We start from the raw sequence: 20,177 nt of genomic DNA, 5'->3' as shown, positions 1-20,177 counted from the left end.
AACAGCTTCTGTTTTTACAAAGGAATAGCCTATCTCTCAGGCTCTTGTCTCAGAGGGTGAAGCGTGCCTGTGTGTGCGAGTGTGTGCATGTGCACAGAGGCAACGCACATGCAAGCACGCACGCAGGCACATGGAAAAAAACTGCTTAGGGGTGAGAAACCTCACTGCTCTCTTTCTCCTAGTGCTTGACTATGACAGTAGAGTCTGGTTACCTTGCTCTGAGATTGCATAACATTTATAAACATACATATGTACACATACCTCCTTAGCATTTTTACATAGGATTTCTACACGTGTATAATCGCACCCACAAACTAGGGACATGAAAGGATCTGTAGGGAAACAGGTGTAAGAAGTGCTTAGAAATGTGCTGGCAGATATTAGCTTGTTTATCAATCTCTGTGCACACTGTGTGCTTTTTCATTAACCTGACGGTAACCCTGCTCTGAGCTTTCCTGAAGATGCAAAGCAATGAGGTTCATCCCACAACAAAACATTTCAGGAATTCATGCATGCCAGAGATATGCGGAGTAATATTCAGATATCCAAAATTCAGTGGAATTTCCCTGCAAACACATGCAATTCTTGCTAGAAAAATGGTACCCTTGCTATTTTACTGAGTGGATAGTTTGAAGTAACTTGCAATTTCTTTACAAAAGCATAAAAATATGTAGCTGATGTCATCTGAGGACACATGCAATCAAACATCAATTGACTTAACAGGAAGATTATTGTGTATTTTGATCCCAGCCAGAGTAAATTTTTGTATTTTCGTTTTTCTCTCTTTCCAAGCATTTGTACTTAACACAAACATTTGGCTTGATGACTACATCTAAGTTCAGTGGAACCTTCTCCCTTTCTGTTGCAAAATGCCTCTTGTTAGAAGTTGAAATCAGGTTAGGAGACAGGACTCTTAATTACTACCATTTGTCCCCTCCCCATCTCTCCCCGATGCTGCTGGCTTAACCAGTGGCCTCAGGTGGCACCACTGGTGGCAGCAAGAGGAAAGGTGACCGAGTACTAACCTGAGTAACCAGATCAGGAGACTGGATGTGGCTCATGTTTTCTGTCCCTAGGGCCCTGGTGAAAATGAGTTTGACACCCCTGCCCTAGGCTGTGTTAGTGTATTTGAGGTTAAAGTGAGAGCATTTGGCAGCTGAAGAGATGAAGCATCTGGTTCTACATCCAAAGGAATGAGTCTGAGTCTTGCCCTAGATTTTGGCAGCTGCACTGCAACTGATTACAAACCTTTGCCGGTCCAGCAGACCGTGGAGCCTAAGTGACGCGTACGACAGTGCTCACATCTCCCGCTGTGCACCGTGGCCTGTTGATTAATGTAATCCCAGTTTGGTTGTGACTCCCTTTTTATTAAAACCATGGACAACAACTATTAAGTGTATTCAATTTTCTACTGTAATTGCATTAACATTGTAATTGGCAGTTTGGAGATAGTATGGTACATGAAGTCAGTAGAGTTCATATATATGTGCCTCCAGGGCTGATATTTCACCTAGTGTTTTACATGTGTTTTTCTTGTTATTGTGATGTTATTGTAATTATTATGGTGGTTTGTCTTACGGTATTAATGAGTAGTCAGCACCCCATTGTGCTAACTATCAACAAAGATATAACACTGTCCTCGTCTCTAAGAAATTGCAATCTAAATGTATACAGTCTTTTTCAAGGAATCGTGAGGAAGAGTGTAATAATACCTAAGCCTGGAGGCTCCAGAGCTGCAAGAAAGGAGACTGGAGATGTCTTTCAGAGCTGCAAAAGCAGTTTCTGAACATGCATTGCACCTTCTTTCTGTCCTTTAAAAAACATGTCTCTGTAAGGTTTTCTGTAGTAAAGAGCACAGATTTTCAGCCTTGTAACGAAGAAATATAAATTCATTCTGTGGGGAAAGGTGCTGGTTTCCATTTGTTTGACATGATAGATATTAAAAAAAAATACATAGTATGGATGAAACAAGATTTTCGATTCTCCGTCTTCCTATTCAGAGATCGCCAGAATATCCAGTCACAAGTATGTGCTTTTGATACCGCCTGTTTGTGTGCTCACAGTACTGGCATCATGAAATAAGTTCTGATATGTGTTATGGCATGGAAATGTTATCAGCTTACCAACATTATCACGCCTTCTGTAGCCTAGTCTTGTTACAGAATCAGACTTTTTAAAGCCTTAAATGTGCAAAGTAAATGGCATCTACCTTTCTGAACAATTTTAACCAGTTTTTCCCATCTGAATGCATCACCAGTCTCAATGCAGTTGTCTTTCATCCACTCTGGCTTCAACAGTCATGTATTAGAAGTTGTCTTTTAAACCAGAGTCGGGAAGAAAGAGCTTTCTTAGAATCACAGAATCACAGAAAGTTAGGGATTGGAAGGGACCTAAAAAGATCATCTAGTCCAATCTCCCTGCTGGTGCAAGAACACCTAGATGATTGTTACACAGGAGGGTGTCCAGGAGAGCTTTGAATGTCTCCAGAGAAGGAGACTCTACAACCTCCCTAGGCAGCCTGTTCCAGTGCTCTGTTACCCTCACTGAGAAGTTTCTTCTCATATTTAAGTGGAACCTCCTGTGTTCCAGTTTGTATCCATTGCGCCTTATCCTACCATTGGTTGTCACTGAGAAGAGCCTATCTCCATCCTCCTGACACTCACCCTTTACATATTTATAAACATTAATGAGCTCACCCCTCAGTCTCCTCTTCTCCAAACTAAAGAGACCCAGCTCTCTCAGCCTTTCCCCATAAGGGAGATGCTCCACTCCCTTCGTCATCTTCATTGCCCTGCGCTGGACTCTCTCCAGCAGTTCCCTGTCCTTTTTGAACTGAGGGGCCCAGAACTGGACACAATATTCCAGATGTGGTCTCACCAGGGCAGAGTAGAGGGGAAGGAGAACCTCTCTTGACCTACTAATCACCTCCCTTCTAATACACCCCAGGATGCCATTGGCCTTCTTGGCCACAAGGGCACAGTACTGGTCGTCCTGCTGTCCACCGGGACCACCAGGTCCCTTTCGCCTACGCTGCTCTCTGATAAGTCATTCCCCAATTTATACTGGAACCTGGGTTGTTCCTACCCATACACATGACTCTACACTTGGCCTTGTTATATTTCATTACATTTTTCCCCGCCCAACTCTCCATCCTGTCCAGGTCTCGCTGGATGGCAGCACAGCCTTTTGGCGTGTCAGCCACTCCTCCCAGCTTGGTGTCATCAGCAAACTTGCTGACAGTGCATTCTATTCCCTCATCCAAGTCATTGATAAATATACTGAATAGTACTGGTCCCAGTACTGACCCCTGAGGCACTCCACTAGATACAGGCCTCCAACTAGACTCTGCCCCATTGACCACAACTCTCCGGCTTCTTCCCTCCAATCATCCAGACCACACTTCTTCAGTGTGGCTGCAAGGATGCTCTGGCAGACTGTGTCAAATGCTTTACTGAAGTCAAGGTAGACCACATCCACTGTTTTGCAATCATCTATCCACTTTTTTATGTCCTTATAAAAGGCTATGAGTTTGGTCAAGCACGACTTCCCCTTGGTGAAGCCATGTTGAATGTCATCTTATTGCTCCCTGTCCACACTACATGCATTAATGACCTTGGCCTGCTCCTGTTTTTTGACTTTTTCGTAGAATCATAAAATGTCTTTGAGTTGGAAGGGACTGACAAGGATCACTGAGTATGACTTCTGTCCCTGCGTCTGACAACCTCACAGTTCACACCATGCATCTGAGGGTGCTGTCCAGTCTCTCCTTGAACACTGTCAGGCTCACTGAGCCTCTCAATGCATGTTAAGAAATTTGGGCAAACAGTCGTATATCTGTGCTAATGATTACAGCCCAAGTTAGTTTACATATCACCATTTCTTTAAGCTGTAATATCTGATAAGACACTGGCCAGCTTGACACAAAGCTGCACAATTAAAAACAAGCATGCAAAGTTAGTGTACCATTGATATTATAAACAGCACAAAGTTTAAGCAAACTGCACAGTTAGCTGAAGGGAAATGAACCTCATTCTTTGGTCATGATTGCATCACATGCTGTTATCCACTCACTGGGCTTTAAAGTTCATTTCTCCAAACAGCTGATATACATGTCAGAACTATGTGACTGCAGATACTACAGTCGTTATCTTTCAAATCCATGCAAGATCAAAGGAACATATATTTGAAAGAGCTTGACCTTACTGAGGGGTTAAGCTCCTCTGTCGAAGCTGGAATTGAACAAGCAACAAGTAATTTTGGATGAAATGCAAAACTAGATATCCTCAAAGAAGAATAGGAACAGACAACATTTAAGAAGCATTCCAATATGTTTATTTCCATGTGTACCAAATTAGGCTTTGGGAAATAAATTAGCTCTACCATGACCACACCTGAATGTTCTGATTAGAAGCCAATTCGTTGCATAAGGCAAAAACATTTTTCCCTGAGATTTCCATTCATTAACATGACTTGGATTTTTTCAGATTAAATGAACATTTAAAACCCTTTGGCAATTAGATATAGCTTTGTTTAACATTGTTTTGTGAATTTGCAGGATTATTGTTGTTACTGTGTGTCCTGTAACCATTGAATCCTAGTAGTGATATTTTGCCATTTTGTAAATGAACTGAAGAAAACATTCAAAAATGAGAACTTGCATCATCTTTCATTATAACAAAAAATCCTGCACATAGTGATACATCATCCAATACATAATGGAATGGATCTTGAAAAAATATAACTTGTCTTGATTTTAATGCTGAAAATAATATGAACTCATGTTTGAAGCCAAGCCTGAATCATGACAATGACTGAAAGCAGCAGCACCGGAAATGAGATGTTGGTCTTGCATAGCCCTATAATTAGGCTCAGATTCCAAATTCTGAACTCTCAGTCCACAGTGGGTTAAATGTTAACACTGACTCCAGAAAGCTAATATTCAAGGACAGGCTGTGGAAGTGAATCCAAACATAGGGCTCCAAACCTCAAGATTTTATGAAAAGTAACTATACCTGCCTGGTCAACACAGCACCTACAGTTTCTCTAACTGAACACTGTTTCCAGAAGAATTGTTTTGTCTTACGTGTTGAATGTTTTAGTCTATCATCAAACCAATAAAACTTCAATTTTTGTTGTCTTCAGGCATGGCTTTTGCTCTTATACCGATGGATCTTTCGTCCTGAAAGCTGACAGCAACGTAGGAAACAGGATCCAGAGCATCACTGAGAGAACAGCTGTAATAGAAGGCAAAAATAAGGTAAGATTTCTAGAAAGAGATAATGTTTCTATGTGACAGTATGAGTTGAAAAGACGCTTTAAGATGCTATCATGTAACAGCGAAGAAGCCAGTATCGTTATATTGTTCAGATTTGAAGAGCTGCATACATGCAAATAACTTCCAACTTCCATACTTGGTATTTGTTTGCTGAGATGTAGAGCTGTACTTATATCTGCGTGCAGTCATATTCAGGTAAATGACAAGTCAGGAGAGTATGTCAGTGGGATTCATCATATCTGCTTTTTAGAGCTGGACTGTAGTATCTTGAGACACCTCAGGAGCACAGGGGCAGGTTTCCAGGCCATCTTTGCTTCGTTTTGTGACATTGCACAATTTCCTCTGTTTTGTTTTTCTGTTTTTTTTTTTTTGGTGGTGGTTAGAGAGTTCATTCACAGACGTGGTCCTAGATTATTCAATGACCAGGTCTTTTCTTACAATAAAAAATGTAGAGGGCCAAGTTAATCCAGATGACAGAAGAAGACTTCAAGAGACATCTCAGTCAGAAACAGTATGGTGGGATTCATCCCAGCTGAATTAACTGTCTAAATGTTGTGTCTAGTCCAAGTTGGGCTGTGGGGAGATGCAGGCACTTCTGAAGGATGAGTAGGCCTGTCATCTGTTGGTGTCTAATGTGGGAAAGCCAATGAAATTAAATTACCAAGGGCCATGGAGGATTCTCCATCAGGTAAAACCTTTAAATCAAGGTGTTTTCCTGAAGGATGCCCTAGATCCCTGCATTAGACATGCGACTGGTTTGATATGGTTGATTGCGTGTGCTATGGAGGAGTTCAGGCAAATATGCACAATGCCATGCCACTGTCACAGCATCTGGTTTTTCACACTAGTTGGGTTTGTGGCAACAATGGATGAAGAAATAGATTTTAAAGCCTACCTTATTCTAGGTCTGTGATTTCTAAGGACACTGAAGTGCTTTTTGTGATTGAAGGACTCCAGGGATATAGGTCTCCTTTCCCCGGTAGCTGCCTTCCATCTTCTGCATGTGAAAATGGATATAAACTGTGATTACTCTCATGTTAGAGCCCTTTCACAGACTGCAGAATAAATAGAGCTTTGCATGCGACCAAGAATCAGGCCTGGGACTGCATCTTCTCCTGCTGTTGTATTATTTAGAAAGTACAACAGGTGTTCATGACACTGTTCCAGTGCATGGGAATGGGCTGGATCCCAGTGAGGCATTCAATCTATTTATTTGGTCACCTCTGTGTGCTTAAAGATTGAGGCAAAGATGGGAGCAAACAGCTTCCTAGGGGTGACAATCATAGGAAAACACATGAAAAATGAGACACAAGGAGGGATTTGAAGGAGGAAATGGAAGTATTTTCAGGCACGGGAACACACAATCTATTCCAAACGGGTAATGAAGAACAAAGTGTGATAAGGACCCGTTATTTTCCATAAGGAGTTTAGCCATGGCTATGGCTGAGATCTTACCTGCTTGCAGGGTGCAGAAGGAGCTGTCTAATGAGCAGACCTCATTCTCCTTGTGTGCCATGCATTTTGGAGACAGCGGAAGAGGAGTGGCTGAAATGTCAAAGCAACTTCCAGTCAACAGCAAATAAATTCCTCCCTGGAGGAAGATGCTAATAATGGGTCCTTGTGACAGAACTGCAGGTTTTGTTTGAAGTCTTTGGCAAGCAGCCCTTTTTTAAAAAACGTATCCAGAAATGAACCAAGGCATGGTCTCTGCATGTGTTGCATGGAAAGTTTTAGCAGTAAATCCTAGTGGCTCTCCTAGGTATTCCTTGTCTTCATGTTGTTTAGTTCATCTAAAAAAGGTTACCTTGCATTGATTAATTCCCTCTGGTCCCTATTCGGGAAGGGAAATTAGAGAAACAATCTCTTTGCTTCACTTTTCACAGCTTTTCTAAGGTTTCTTCATTGCTGCTGCTCTTCCATAGCTTTTCAAGCACAGCTGGATTGCTATTTTAAGTAGAAAATGCTCTCCAAGCCTTGATTCCTGGCTAAGCTCTGGGTGGCATGATTTATACACACATAGTTGCTCTAGAACATCCAGGATTTTTTTTCTTCCATGAGAATCTATAGCTTTTCAATCTTTGCAGTCTGAGAGTCATTCTTGATCTCCCAGAGCAAACTCAAAGGGACACAGTTCAGACAAAACCCTTCCTCATCTGCTGAGATATTGTAAGACTTCTAATAGCACTGAGCTCACTGGATGCAGCACGTCATCAGAAGTGTCTGGCTCCAATGAACTGCTACTGTGAGCAGTTCTGCTACTGCAAACAGCTATGAAGATCTTTCTGAGGCATTTCCACATCAATGGAGTCCTGCTATCTAAACAGAGTGTCTACCCCACTTCCACATCCAAACATCACATGATCACATGCATGGTGAACACAATCTCCAAGCTCAATGGAAAAAAACCAAAGAAGTAGGAGACAAAGCAGTAAGAAATGCATCAAGAAACTCAAAAAGTTGCACATTTGGGTTAGCATGAAAGGAGAAATGGGGTTGGCCACAGGATGAGATTATTGTAATCAACGGAAGAGATGAACAAGTAATGGTCAAAAGTTTCTTTCAACAGTCAAGGTAGCTGTTTTCACCTTGCTCAAAGACATTGTGCCAGTTCCACCAATTTCCTGTATGTGCAACATCTCAGTGCCTCCAGTTTGGCATTTTGCTGTGGTAGGTTGATTTGTTTTTTCTTTACTTGTGGTTATCAAGGTAGCCACAAGTACATTTTTAAAGTCAGAAAAACCTCAAACCCTGTGTCGGTACAGTTAAGGTCATGTAAGAAGTCTGTGCTACATTATTCTTCTGGTGACAGAGAAACCATGACAACAGTACTTTAGTAACTTTTCTGCTGAAGCCTCTCTAAAAAGACATTGAGAAACTCATGTGGTATAATGGAGGAACTTTGTAATATAAACCATAATACCTAATCAAAAGACAACTCTCAAAGTGATCTGATTCCCTTTTGTTTTCATTTCATTGGAGTGACTTCCTACAAAGCTGGGCTATTCTTAGGCTTATCATGTAAACAGGTCACAGACACTCTCCTGTCATTCAGCTGCTAAAAACCATAACTTCTCAGTGTTTTCAGCTGAAGCTAACTGCTATGTATAACTCGGGGCTGATACTGATTATTATTATTATTCTTCGCATAAGCAGTGTTCATTAAAATGTCGATGACCTGCAAAAATGAAGTACAAAGAGCTGGTGTATGCATTAATATGGTGCACACATACTGGGCATGTGTTTTCTCCCATGTGTGCAGGCACACACTGATTTATCAACAACTTTGAAAGAAAGAGTCAGTACTCTTTGTACAGGGGTGCAATGGATAGGGAGCTGCAGAAGAGTTGGACAAAGATCCTGGGCATGGAGAATGCACAGAAGAACGCTAAGAAGGCGAGCTCAGGTGAGAGAGAGTAGAAGGTGTTGACCAAGAAGGAAGGATGATAAATCCAGCGGAAGGAGACAGTAGAGAGGACAGAAGTTGAGAACATGGGAAGTTGTAAGGAGTAGGATGAAATCCCCTTGCTTTTGGAAAATAATCTACTGTGGCCACATTCTTGAGCACTTGACATGGGACAGAAGGTCCCTGACTGCCCCACCCCTATACTACTAGAAAATGTTGGAGTCTCACTGACAGTAACAGATACCATGAAGGTTGGATCTGTGTCACAGTGTGTGCCTCCAGGAACTGTGTATAAAGAATAATAATGCACGAAGTTGTGGTTTGTCATTAATATGTGTATGTATATATGTATGTATGGTGTTGTTTTCCACTGCATATGTACCTTACTGACACAAGATTTTAGTGGTCTTCTTTCTCGTGAGTGTCAAAGCCACTTGACTCCAGGGAAAATGGAAAATAAGGACCCTGTAACAAGATTGTGCAAGACCAAACCTAGGCTCGCTCTCACCTATCTCTGGTTTGGCTGGAAATGATGGGTCAATGTGGCATGTGCTTACTGTGACCATCCAGCATAAACAGAGTGCTAGAATCAATTCTTCTTGGACATAAGGTGTGACCATGCAACATAGGATGGGGCCATCTCTTGTGCCTCTTCTATGCTAAGCCCTAAACCTCTAGATCTCTTCCATGTCCCTTTATTACTGATGAGACAAGGAAGCATGTGTGTGTCTGTTCTCAGTCCATACACATGACAGCTGTCTGGCCAGTACATCTGCAAAGATTTGCCATCTGGAACCCAAAGCAGAAGAGAAAGCTGTTTAGCTCACTACAACACTCATTTTGATATTCCTCCTCTACCCAACAGCTGATTTTCAGGAAATGCACGAGATCTTATGAACTTTGATTTGACTGTCAATTTTGGCTGAAATTGGGCAATGGGTTCAAAAATTACTGAGGACATGGAAGAAGGGAGGATACTGGCAGACACATGGACGTGCTGGCAGACAGATGGATGGACAGACACTGTGGTCTTCCTGGGAAGCCAGGCTAAAGATAGCAGTGGGAGTGTAGCTTGTCTCTTTCAGCACAACGTAACTTGTCCTGGGGCCTTCCTGAGTGCTACTAGAATCACTGTCAACAATTTTAAGCAGATCACTGGGATGTGCCAGCTGAGCTGAGCCCTTGGTGAGACTAAAACCAGCAGAACTTGGCACCTGCCTCTGCCAAGCTGCGGCTCCCTCCAGCTCCTGAAACTGATCCCCTCCCTCAGTGCGCAAGGAAGGCAAGAATCAGGCGCTGCCTTGCTCTGCGAGTGTCCCTGGGGAGGAGAAGAGAGGTGCCTGTGGTGCAGCTGTCCGTAGCATCATCTCCTCATAAGTCAGCTGGCTGTGTTCAGTCTCATGGCCTTTTGAATGGGATAACATGGGATGGAGAGGGAAACCACAGCTCTGCTTGCTGAACAGCAGTGACTCGCCTGTCTGACCCCAGGGAGGAAGAGGGTGCTCTCCTGCACATATTCATGTACTGCTGTTGAAGATATTTTGGTGCTGCTTCTGTGGCAGTCCTGAAGGTGAAGTGTGTTGTCCAGATGTTTTACACTGATGCTCCTTGCCAACACATGAGGCATGCAGAGAATATGTCTTCAGCATAAGCAGAACAATCCAATGTTGTGCTGTCAATATTTCAACATGAGTCTTCATAAATAATATTCTTCTAGCCAAAGATGAATCCAGGGGTGTGAGAAGAGTGTATTTTTATTTATTTCCTATTTTTTTAAAAAAACGGAAAAAAATTGTTTTCTTAAAAGCATAACTAGGAGGGAATCAGCAATATTGGGCAGACTTGCACTACCCTGATCAATGGTGAAAGGACAGTATTTTGGGTTTAAAATATATGGGCTGTTTAGAGAAGTTAGCACAGCAATCTCTGGATGAAGCATGTTTATGCCTATGTCTACAGGGGACTTCTAGGACTCAGGAAAGAGTCAAGTTACCAACCATTTTCTGAAACCTCCTCTTGCTTCTCTGCCATCAGCTACAGCAGTGGGAATCCCCTATCTAAGCTACTTTGAGACACGAAAAAAAATCAAGAAGAACCTCCAGGAGGAGGCCCAGCCCACCCTGGCTCCAAGAACAACTATCACGCCACTTGCTTTGCATTCTCTTTCCCCAGCAGTGTTTTCCTCACCAGTCTCCACCATGAACAAACCTGTAATTTCCTCTTCCATCTCAGGATTTCTGCTCAATGCCTCTTTTATTTGCAGACAGAAGCATCAGCAGAATGTGATTTATTTCCCTCACCTGTGGCTCTGAGGTGAGCCCACAGCATAGTGTTTCAGCTGAGGTGATGAGTGCAGAAATGAGGAATAAAGGACCAAAGCTTTCATGGTAAATAGGGTTTGTGGACAGATGATGCTCAAGATGTCCAGCATGCCAGGAAGGATTGGTCCTGTTCTGTCATGGAAGCTGGATTTGGACTTTCTCTATGTAAGATGGATGCTAACCCAGGTCTTCAAACTTCGTTGCAAAGCCAGATGATACAAGGCTGTGCAAAATTTTTCTCTTCCTTCTTTTGCTGCAATGGCTGTATGAAGGAATGATGCAGCACAAAGTGATCTCATACAGCCATCATTGCTCAATAAACAGCAACATGCCAGGCTTAGTTTTGTACACACTTCTTCTCTGGTGGGTTTTGACTGGCATCCACAATGCAGAACACTCACTGCTCCACTGGAGGGCTCACAAACTATTTAAAGAGATGTTATCTTATCCTTATGACTAATTTATATTTATGCAGAGACATACTATCTTTAAAATATTCTGTTCTGTTGCAAAGTCAGTCTTGTTTTTTCGTAGACACTGTGGCTTTCTCTGGCTTAGACAAGTAAACATGCCAATGACTGCTCTCTACCTCTAATGCCTGTGTTCATAACATGTATCTCCCTTGCCCTCCAAAGAGGTTGGTTGAAGTTGCCTGTTGGGAGTGACTCTCAGCCCATGCTGGAGGAGTATTTGGGACACTGCAAGTTGGTCAAAGCCAAAACAATGCTGGGGAAAAGCATTCAGTTTAAATCACTGAATTTCAGTGCCAAGGAATGTTCTCTAGGTTTGTTTAATATGCAAGAAAAGATGCAATCTATAACTGCTCCAGTCAGTAATTGCAGTCATACTACTTAAGTGTAACTGTATGTGCCGTCCTCAGTGTAATAAAAGCAATAATCACATAATAGTGGGCTGGAGCAGTAAAACATGTATAGAGTGCATAATTTTTCATTAAAAACTAATACCTGATAATGTCATGACAAAATACAGTTTAATACTAAAAAAGAATTTCAAAACCATTGAACTAATTGTGGGAGGAATAATTGACATGAATTTTTCAGAAATGCCTCAGTTCTGGATGTAGTAGAATAAAGACAGATGCCCTAGAGTCAGAATCAGAGAGTAACAGCTTCATTCTCCTTCAATGTGCATTTTAGGTCACTCTTCCTACCTGGGTAAAGTTGCTATGAGGTAATACCAAATAATGCAAAAAGAGCTAATTTTGGGGTGGAAAGTGTGGGATGGCAGAATTAGTGTTTAACTGCCCATGTTAGCCCTCTGGCAGATGTTATGGACTTCCTTCTATTTTGAATTAGTGTTGATCAAACAGTAGCAGGAATCCTACTGCTGAGCCTTGTGTCCACACTTCATGAAATTATGTTTAAAAACCATAAGGAATTCAAAGAGAATGACAAAATAAAGACAGGGCTGTAGCCATGCTTTCTAATTATACATTTGTAGAGTTCAGCCTACTGAATTTAGCAAAGCAGGATGATTTTTTAAGGGCTATAATTATCTATCTGGTATTGCTGAGCCTCTTTCATCTCATGGAAGAGCCAAAAAGGTAGATTAGAAAAATTCTAGCTGGAAATAAGGTGTAGTTTGTTAGCAGAGAGGTAGCTGACCATTGAGACAGCTTAATAGGGTAGAGGTCTGTTAGTATCACTTGTAGTCTTGAATTTGCGGTTTTCTAAAACAGGTCTAAATTGAACAACTTGACTCCACTGTGTTTGCTCGACTAGTAGGAAAAGTAATAGACTCATTCTACTATAGAATGCTTTAGGAAACCAGAACATCTGTATTATTTGAGTGTTCAATAAGGAGCCTGGAGATAACCATGAAGTCTCTGAGTAGGAGACACAGAAGCAGTGCAAATGATCAGCCACTGTTTATGTAGATATGTAGATAGCTGGTCTTTATTTATTACTGACTCACCCTCTTGTGTTTGTCTCTGGACTCCAGCAATCAGGCAGACTTAAAATGTATTAATTGCACAAAAATGATTTTGAAGATTTTTAGAAAAGCCAAATAATTCCAAACAACAGGATTCTGCGACCACACAATTTCCATCCATCACTGTCCCAGCTCTGTCTGGTAACTCCAGCCAGTTCATGTTTTATGGAAGAAGTAAAATGGAGACAGAAAATTAAGCTACTAAGTTGTGTCTGAGAGCACATCCCACTGCTGAGCTCCATATGTGTGCCCCATGTCTCATCTTTGTACTAGAATGACACCTCCGTTGCTTCTGCATAGCATTCTTCTTTCATTTAGTGCCCAAGCCATTAGATCATGACTTTCCATCACCATGAAGGTATAAGTCTTATTATTGCAATGGGTTTTTTTCTAAAGGCACATCAAATATCGTTAGTCCCTGATCTTCCAAGGTCTCATCTTGCAAGTCATACTACTTTACAAAAGTATTTCATGTGCTGAACCTTTCAAGATGGTGATAGAATACAACATAAAGAAACCCTACATATTATTTTTTAATAACAGAAATATTAAGTCCAAAAGAGGACACATAAACTTTGCATTCACCCGTCTTTTCTCACCTGACACTTACTTGAGAAAACGAAAGAGAAACCAAGTGCATTTACTGCCAAATGGAGCTATTTTTTACCCTGAGGCATTCCTCACCTATTTCCTTTGCAGTCTGGTTGACTTACAGGCTGTTCATCTCCTTGAGTGAACCACTTTGTGTAATGTTTCATGTTTTCTAGCTTATCATTACCTCAGTGGCAAGAGATAAATCAACTTGAAAGACACATTCAAAGATTTTTTATTATGATGGCTCTGATAATATAAGGGTCTACCAAGGAGCTTGTTTTCTGTTATTCTTCCACACTTTCCAAAACTGCATATGGTGACATCTCCTTAAATAGCCCCAGTGGTACCTATCACTGAATGAATGGAGGGACTGAATCATTGGACTGTCAACAGTAACTTGGGAAAAAGAGTAGAGAACCTTTAACTGAGCTCCTGATCCAATGAGAGCTAAACCTCTTATTTCTTTTGCAGACTGCTAGCACTCTCGTTGTAGCTGAAGCCAAGTCTTCTGGAATCTACAGCTGTGTGGCATCCAATAAAGTCGGAAAAGCCGGAAGAAATGTCAGCTTTATTGTAACAGGTAAGATCTAGTCCCCACTAGAGCCAAATGTGTTTCCTGGTCCTAGAATTATAACTGTCAGGCTCTTATGGCTTTTTCATATACCACAGTTTGAAAATAGCAATAATGTGTGTACCTGTAAACTCATACCACGCTTTTGGGTGATCCTGGGGTGGCATTTCAGAGCAGCTGGTCTGGATTTATAAGAAGGACACCGAATTTGGTGAATGACTCATCCCTCCATGACATATCCCACCACGACACAAATTGCTCACAAGCATAGCAATCATTCCATATGTGACATTTTACTGTATTTTCATGCACCAGTAAGCCAGTTTTGTGTGCTACACTGATGATGTCTACAGCCTCATCCTGTTGCCAACCAGAGCAGTGTCAGTGTCTGCAGGCAGCGTGGTAGCAGGGGGGAAATGCCGGGGCTACCTGGGCAGCTTCTCAGCTCTCAGGGACTATGGAAACTTTTAGGTAGAAAAGTGGCAGGGTACAAACTACAGAGTTTTGTTTCCTCTTCTGAGAAAGACAATCTTGAATGTCATTTGGACCATGGCACTGAGAAGACTCATCATCTTAGCTGGACATACGTTTCCAGTTATTTTTCCATTACTAGATGTATGCAAGTGTTTGCAGGTTCAGAAAAAAATGATTAAGTGTTTGATTTCAGGAATTACTGGGGGAAAAAAAAAAAAAAGAGAATGAGTTTTTGAGAATAACTACTGCATGAGTTAGCAGCACAATGTCTGCAGATGCCATAACAAAGGATCTGTTTTCTGGGGAAAGATATGATTTTGGTTTTATTAAACAAGTGGTAGTTCATAGAGCACTTAGGCTGAGGACAACATTCAGTATAAGTCATTAAAGATACGCAATTTTTTCCAGATTTTGAGAAAAACCAATAAGGTTAAAATATTCTGATATTTTAATCCCAAAATCATAATCTTGAAGATTAAAGGGAAAAATTATTTTAACGTGTCCCATTTAATTTTTGTTGTTTCTCTCATCTGGCTTTATTGTCAGTCTCTTGCTTATCCTTCTGATGAGTGATTGTATTGAAACTCATTCTGTTACTATACTGAGAGATTTCAAGACATACCCTCACTAGATATGTTTAAAAAAAAAAAAAAAAAGAAAGAAAACTTATTTGAAAAATGTCCTCTCTCCTGATTTCGTGGACCAAAATTCATATTTTTAAAATATTCTGACTAGCTGTAATAATACACTTCCACATTTAGAAAGTGCCAATTATCTATAAATATAGGAAACCGGTAACAAGTGTGAGAAGGAGATATTGAAGTATAAACAGAACAGTGACACATAGGCAGGTTCTTTGTTAAAATACAGAAGCAAGAACATCTTCATGTTCTGTTAATGGATGTGACAAGAACATTTGCCACTGTGAAGATGACTGCTGTCCCCACTCTCAATTCACAGTTTTGCTTTTGTCCCTATCTTTACGTCATGTCTGCTTGGACAGAAAGCTAAACAATGATGCACGGTTCTCCATAAATTAGCCTGCCAATGGAGCTGTATTCCTATCTTTATGTGGGGACTTCACATGTAACTTGAGCAGTCACTGAGCGTCGCTCACTGAGGCTGTTACTCTTCTAATGTGCAAGATGCTGCATTTGGCCTTCTCTAGCTCTTACTCCTCATTCTTCAAAATGTCATGTGGAAGATCCTGAAACAAAATGAAGCTGAAGCTTGTTGTGCCCTATTCACTGTACCCAAATCTTCCTTTCAAAGTTTTGATTGTGGCTTTGGGTATTTTAGGGCTGTGACATGAAGGAGTTAGTTTCTCTACTTAGATCTCTCAGTCTTAGATCTTGACCAGGGATAGACGGAAATCCTCCTCCTTGATACTGAAGCTTGCATGAGAACATGCAGAATATTCTGACTTTCCTTTGAAGACTCTTGTATTGGCTGATGTTCAGAAAGAGGAGTGACTGTTTTATTATTGCTTGGAAATTCTTAATGTCTTGACTGGAGGCAAACTTTCTATATAGGGTGGTGACATTGAAATGCATTTGTGCTTTGAGTTCCTGGAGCTGAGCACTTTGATTGTGTGACATGGAAAGTTCTGATCATCCACTGACGCTCACTGGCACTGACTGGAGGCTGTTTGTTTAAACAATGCTGCTGTTTTGCCTTTAAGAAATCAAGTCAGGCTCATTCTTCTGGCTTGCGCACAGAGTGCATCAGTTGGGCTCACGCGGTGTAATCATAGTTCTCCTCTATCAGGCTGAAACCAAACTGCTGTGTTTGGGTAACAGCCTGTGTTCTATATCAATGAAACAAATACATCCAGCATTTGTTGACAAACACATTGAGGGAATAAAAAAATGTGAGCCCTAATTGCTGATGGATGTGAACAGGACACTGCAAAGTATTTCCTTCTGATGAGTCCCAAGCCAATGCTTCAGGTCTCAGGTGACAGCTTGGGGCTAGTTTATCTTGTGTTGTTGGTTCTGCTGGCACCATGTGAAGCTGTCCTGAACTACACAAAAGGAAGTGTAAGAGAAGTGTCTAAGCAGGAGAAGGTGATCCCTTGTAGAAAGAAAAGTTTCTGCCCTCTGTAAAAGGGACAAGCCAGAAAGGACTCTGAAGAGCAGATGAAGATAAAGCCTGTCCTGAACAGAAAGAATCCCTTTCCTTGGAGGCAATCTCCTTCAGGCCTTGTCCTGGGGATTAGAAAACACATGTGCTGCAGTGAAGCATCTGTGGTGGTGTGAGGAGTCTTCTACAGGCAGAAAATGCTGGGAAGGTGGTGGGAAGGCAGAGCTTGTCCCAGCAACCCTACGTTAGCAGCAGCATGTTCCATCGCTTCAGGGAAAGGTAGATCTGAGGTAATAAGTGCAAGAAGGTATAGCAGAGTGTAAATCACATTATTTCTGGGCTTGAAGTGCAATTTGCTTGCATTTCTGGGAGATTTGGCAGTAGTATAATTTTATACCCTTGGCCTGAGGGTGTAGGACATGAAATCTATGGGCTTTGCTGCAGCTTTCCTTTCCTTTACTATGGACATTTCTGGGATGTTGTCACACTCACTTATTTCTCAAAACAAATCTTTGTTCAGGGCACGAAAGTAGCTGTGAGTCTCATATAAAAACCATGTGGAAAGGTGATTTCTGAATGCTCTCCTTGCTGATATGGAAACAGTCTCTGTAAAAACATCTTTACGCCAAATTTAACTGTGGTACTCCCCTGCCCTCCAGCCTGCCCCTTTCCCTACATTTTGGGCTGTTTTGCTGGCACACAGCAGGACCATGGGTGTGTTTGCAATTACAGAGGGTGAAACAGGAACAGCTCTGCCTTATCTCCCTGGTTTCCCAGTGTCACTAAACGCATTTTATTTTGAGATTCCTGATGGTGCTTGGCAAAGATAAACAAAATCTTCCATCAGGAAACCTGGGAGCTATTTCCACAGGAAGCTTCAAATCACTAAAGTAAATAAAACCCTTTTACATTATTCCCAGCTCCATTATTTAGCTAGCCTGAGTCTGTAACAATTGATGAGAGGTGTCATATATTAGGGGGCTCGTGGCCTTTAAACAAATGATTCTCTTGGAATCCTGTGCATTTTGCTTTTGTCCCTAGATCTATTCAGAAAATAGTCTTTCTTCACAGAAAATACATCTAGGAAAAGCTCCAGACCTGACAACATGGAAGTAGCTGCAACTATATTATTCTGTTGACAAGTTATCCTTTTACATTAAAAATAGCTTATTTGCCTCAGTCCCAGGGGATCTTCAGTTTCATCTTAAGAGTTTTGCTTGGCTCTTCCTAGCTTTCATGGAGTACTGACATCTGCAAGAGTCAAAAAAATTATCAGTATTTCAGACCCAAACCCTGCCTTTCCCAACACATATCATAACAATTAGAGATGCAGAGCAAGACACAGCAATTTCTTTGATCCAAATACTCATCCACAGTGAAAACTTTGTTCCCTTGATTGGTTTTAAGTGTGTCTGCATTCAACGCTTTTTACCAAAATCAAGTATAGGATTCACTTCATCTAACTAAAACCTTATAGTTAGGTACTAAGCCTAAGATGATCATGTAGGATCATTTCATAATTAAGTGTGAGGGATCAGGATCTCTGGAATTTGACTCATCTTAAGGCAATGGGTTGCATTGCCCTCTGGAGGTGCCTGTGTCACTCTGTTGACTGTAAACTATTGTCCATACAAAAAACAACTATATTCAAGTAGATGTCTACATTTTGATGACTTAGGCTAAATATTCTCTACCTTCTGTATGGAAAGGTTTCATCTTAGTAGCACTCCCAGTTGACATGTTCCTGAGACCAGAATCTCACACCATGTGTCCTTATATTTTAAAAAGGATGCTGCTGATAGTCACTTATAGATGAGTTTACTGAATTTAAAGTTTTTCTTGTAGTTTTGTTTGCTGGAGAGAGGAAAAAAGGGGAACTCAGTGAAATGTAAGAGGAACAAATAAATACACAGGCTTTAATAGCCATTCTAATATGTTAGTGTCCCTGCCTCCATTAGGCTGATGGTTGGACTACACACCTGAAGTACAGCTGGTGACAGGCACACACTTTGCTCTGTCTTCAAGGGCACAATGAGTTCAACCAACAGAAATCAGGCCTCTCCCTGGAAGGCATCTACAGTCAGAGGAAATTTCAATCCAGGACTTGCAGAAGCTCATTTACTCTGTGTTTGACACTCAGGGCTAAGTGTGAAAAAGAGGATATTAAGGGGAGCAAGTGATGCCAGACTTTCAACAGGCAGAACTTTGAAAGGCAGAGGTGAGCAGGTCATGTTCATGGTCCTTCTGGGAGGGACTCAGTTTGCATTGTGGGGATTTAAGGAGAAGCTTTCTAATGGATTGGTCAATCAGTGAAAGAGGCTACTGAAAGAAGGTATGGAATATTATTGACTTAATTTGTCCCTGCTGCTGTGATATTAAACCCGAAACAAAATTCGTAAGCATGGAACTGAATGGAAGTTAGCATTGAGCTGTTCATGCTCTAAGAGACAAGAAAAAAAGGTATAATTGTCCCTTATGAAAGATGAAACCATTCTTATGATTTTCAGTCAAGTTCACAGCCAAGTGCTGTAGCAATTAGCAGTGAAAGAACAATTGAAAATGGCCAAAGTCTATGTCACTTGACCGAGAAGAAGGAAATGACTTTATCAGAATATTGGCTACAAATAAACGAAGAGTGGTTGCATTCTAGGAGTAAAACTTGGAAGTGCTTTCTCTCAGGAACTTTCACTGAGGTCAGTGGTGTAACTGCCTGGCTGGAGGGATGAGCCCCAGGCAGCAGTGGCTGGGAGGCAGCCAGCGCCACCGCAGGTCTGCCATGCTCCCCAGGTGAGGGAAGCTGCAGTAACAGCACCAAACACTTTTTCAAGTATGACTTTTTACATCATCAGCTAAATTATTCCTGCCTGAACTAACTGCTATGAAAAATCCTTGTGAAAACTTAAGTTGTGTTTACCCTTAGTAAATGGTTGCTGCAATGATCCTTGATTTCTCTCAAGTAGAAATATTATTCTTCTGTGTGTAATGCCAAGCAGTCTGAACAGAGATATCTTCATCCTAGTACTACCTGCACAGAGCTGGACACCCAGGCCAGTGGGTACTGTTTCTACTTTCCTCTTGGGTGGCTGGCACACTTCAAATTCATGGAGGGTAAATATCTCTGTTCCAAGGGAAATATCAGGCATGTAATCACAGATTCAGTAATTTCTTAGAATGTGAAGCATTTTCAAGAAATAGACATGATTTGTCTGGAAACTCAGGAATACCAAGGAAATAATATAACCAAGCATGATAAGCTGCAGTATTTTTCTACTGTCCTCTCAAGATTCATTTTCTCTCATGCAGTTCACAAGCTGGAGCTGAGATCAGAATTTTCTTCCATTTTCATAGTCCCACTGTGTTGTCTTTAAATAATTCTGCTTTTGGTACCTTGCCCCAGCCTGTCTTAACTTGGCATAACATTTATGCAAACTCATTACTTCCAAGAGTGATTACAGTTTACACCAACTGATGTCTGAGCCCAAGTGTCTCCTAGCTCCAAGACAA

The 20,177-nt window shown here is 41.3% G+C and overlaps 1 protein-coding gene across 4 annotated transcripts in view; it reads left to right on the top strand.

The window, feature by feature from the left end:
* FLT1 (fms related receptor tyrosine kinase 1) overlaps window positions 1-20,177 on the top strand; it is a 119,372-nt gene that overhangs the window by 53,952 nt on the left and 45,243 nt on the right. For all 4 annotated transcript variants that reach the window (XM_065830275.2, XM_071804556.1, XM_071804549.1 and 1 more), the window contains exons 11-12: window positions 5,143-5,257; window positions 14,018-14,126. In XM_065830275.2, coding sequence (XP_065686347.2) covers window positions 5,143-5,257; window positions 14,018-14,126 — 224 coding nt within the window. The remainder of the gene's footprint in view (window positions 1-5,142; window positions 5,258-14,017; window positions 14,127-20,177) is intronic.

This window comes from Patagioenas fasciata, chromosome 1 (assembly GCF_037038585.1).
Source record: "Patagioenas fasciata isolate bPatFas1 chromosome 1, bPatFas1.hap1, whole genome shotgun sequence".
Lineage (NCBI taxonomy): Eukaryota > Metazoa > Chordata > Aves > Columbiformes > Columbidae > Patagioenas > Patagioenas fasciata.
Note: the sequence above shows the minus strand (reverse complement) of the source record. Positions and strands in the feature narration are given on the sequence as shown.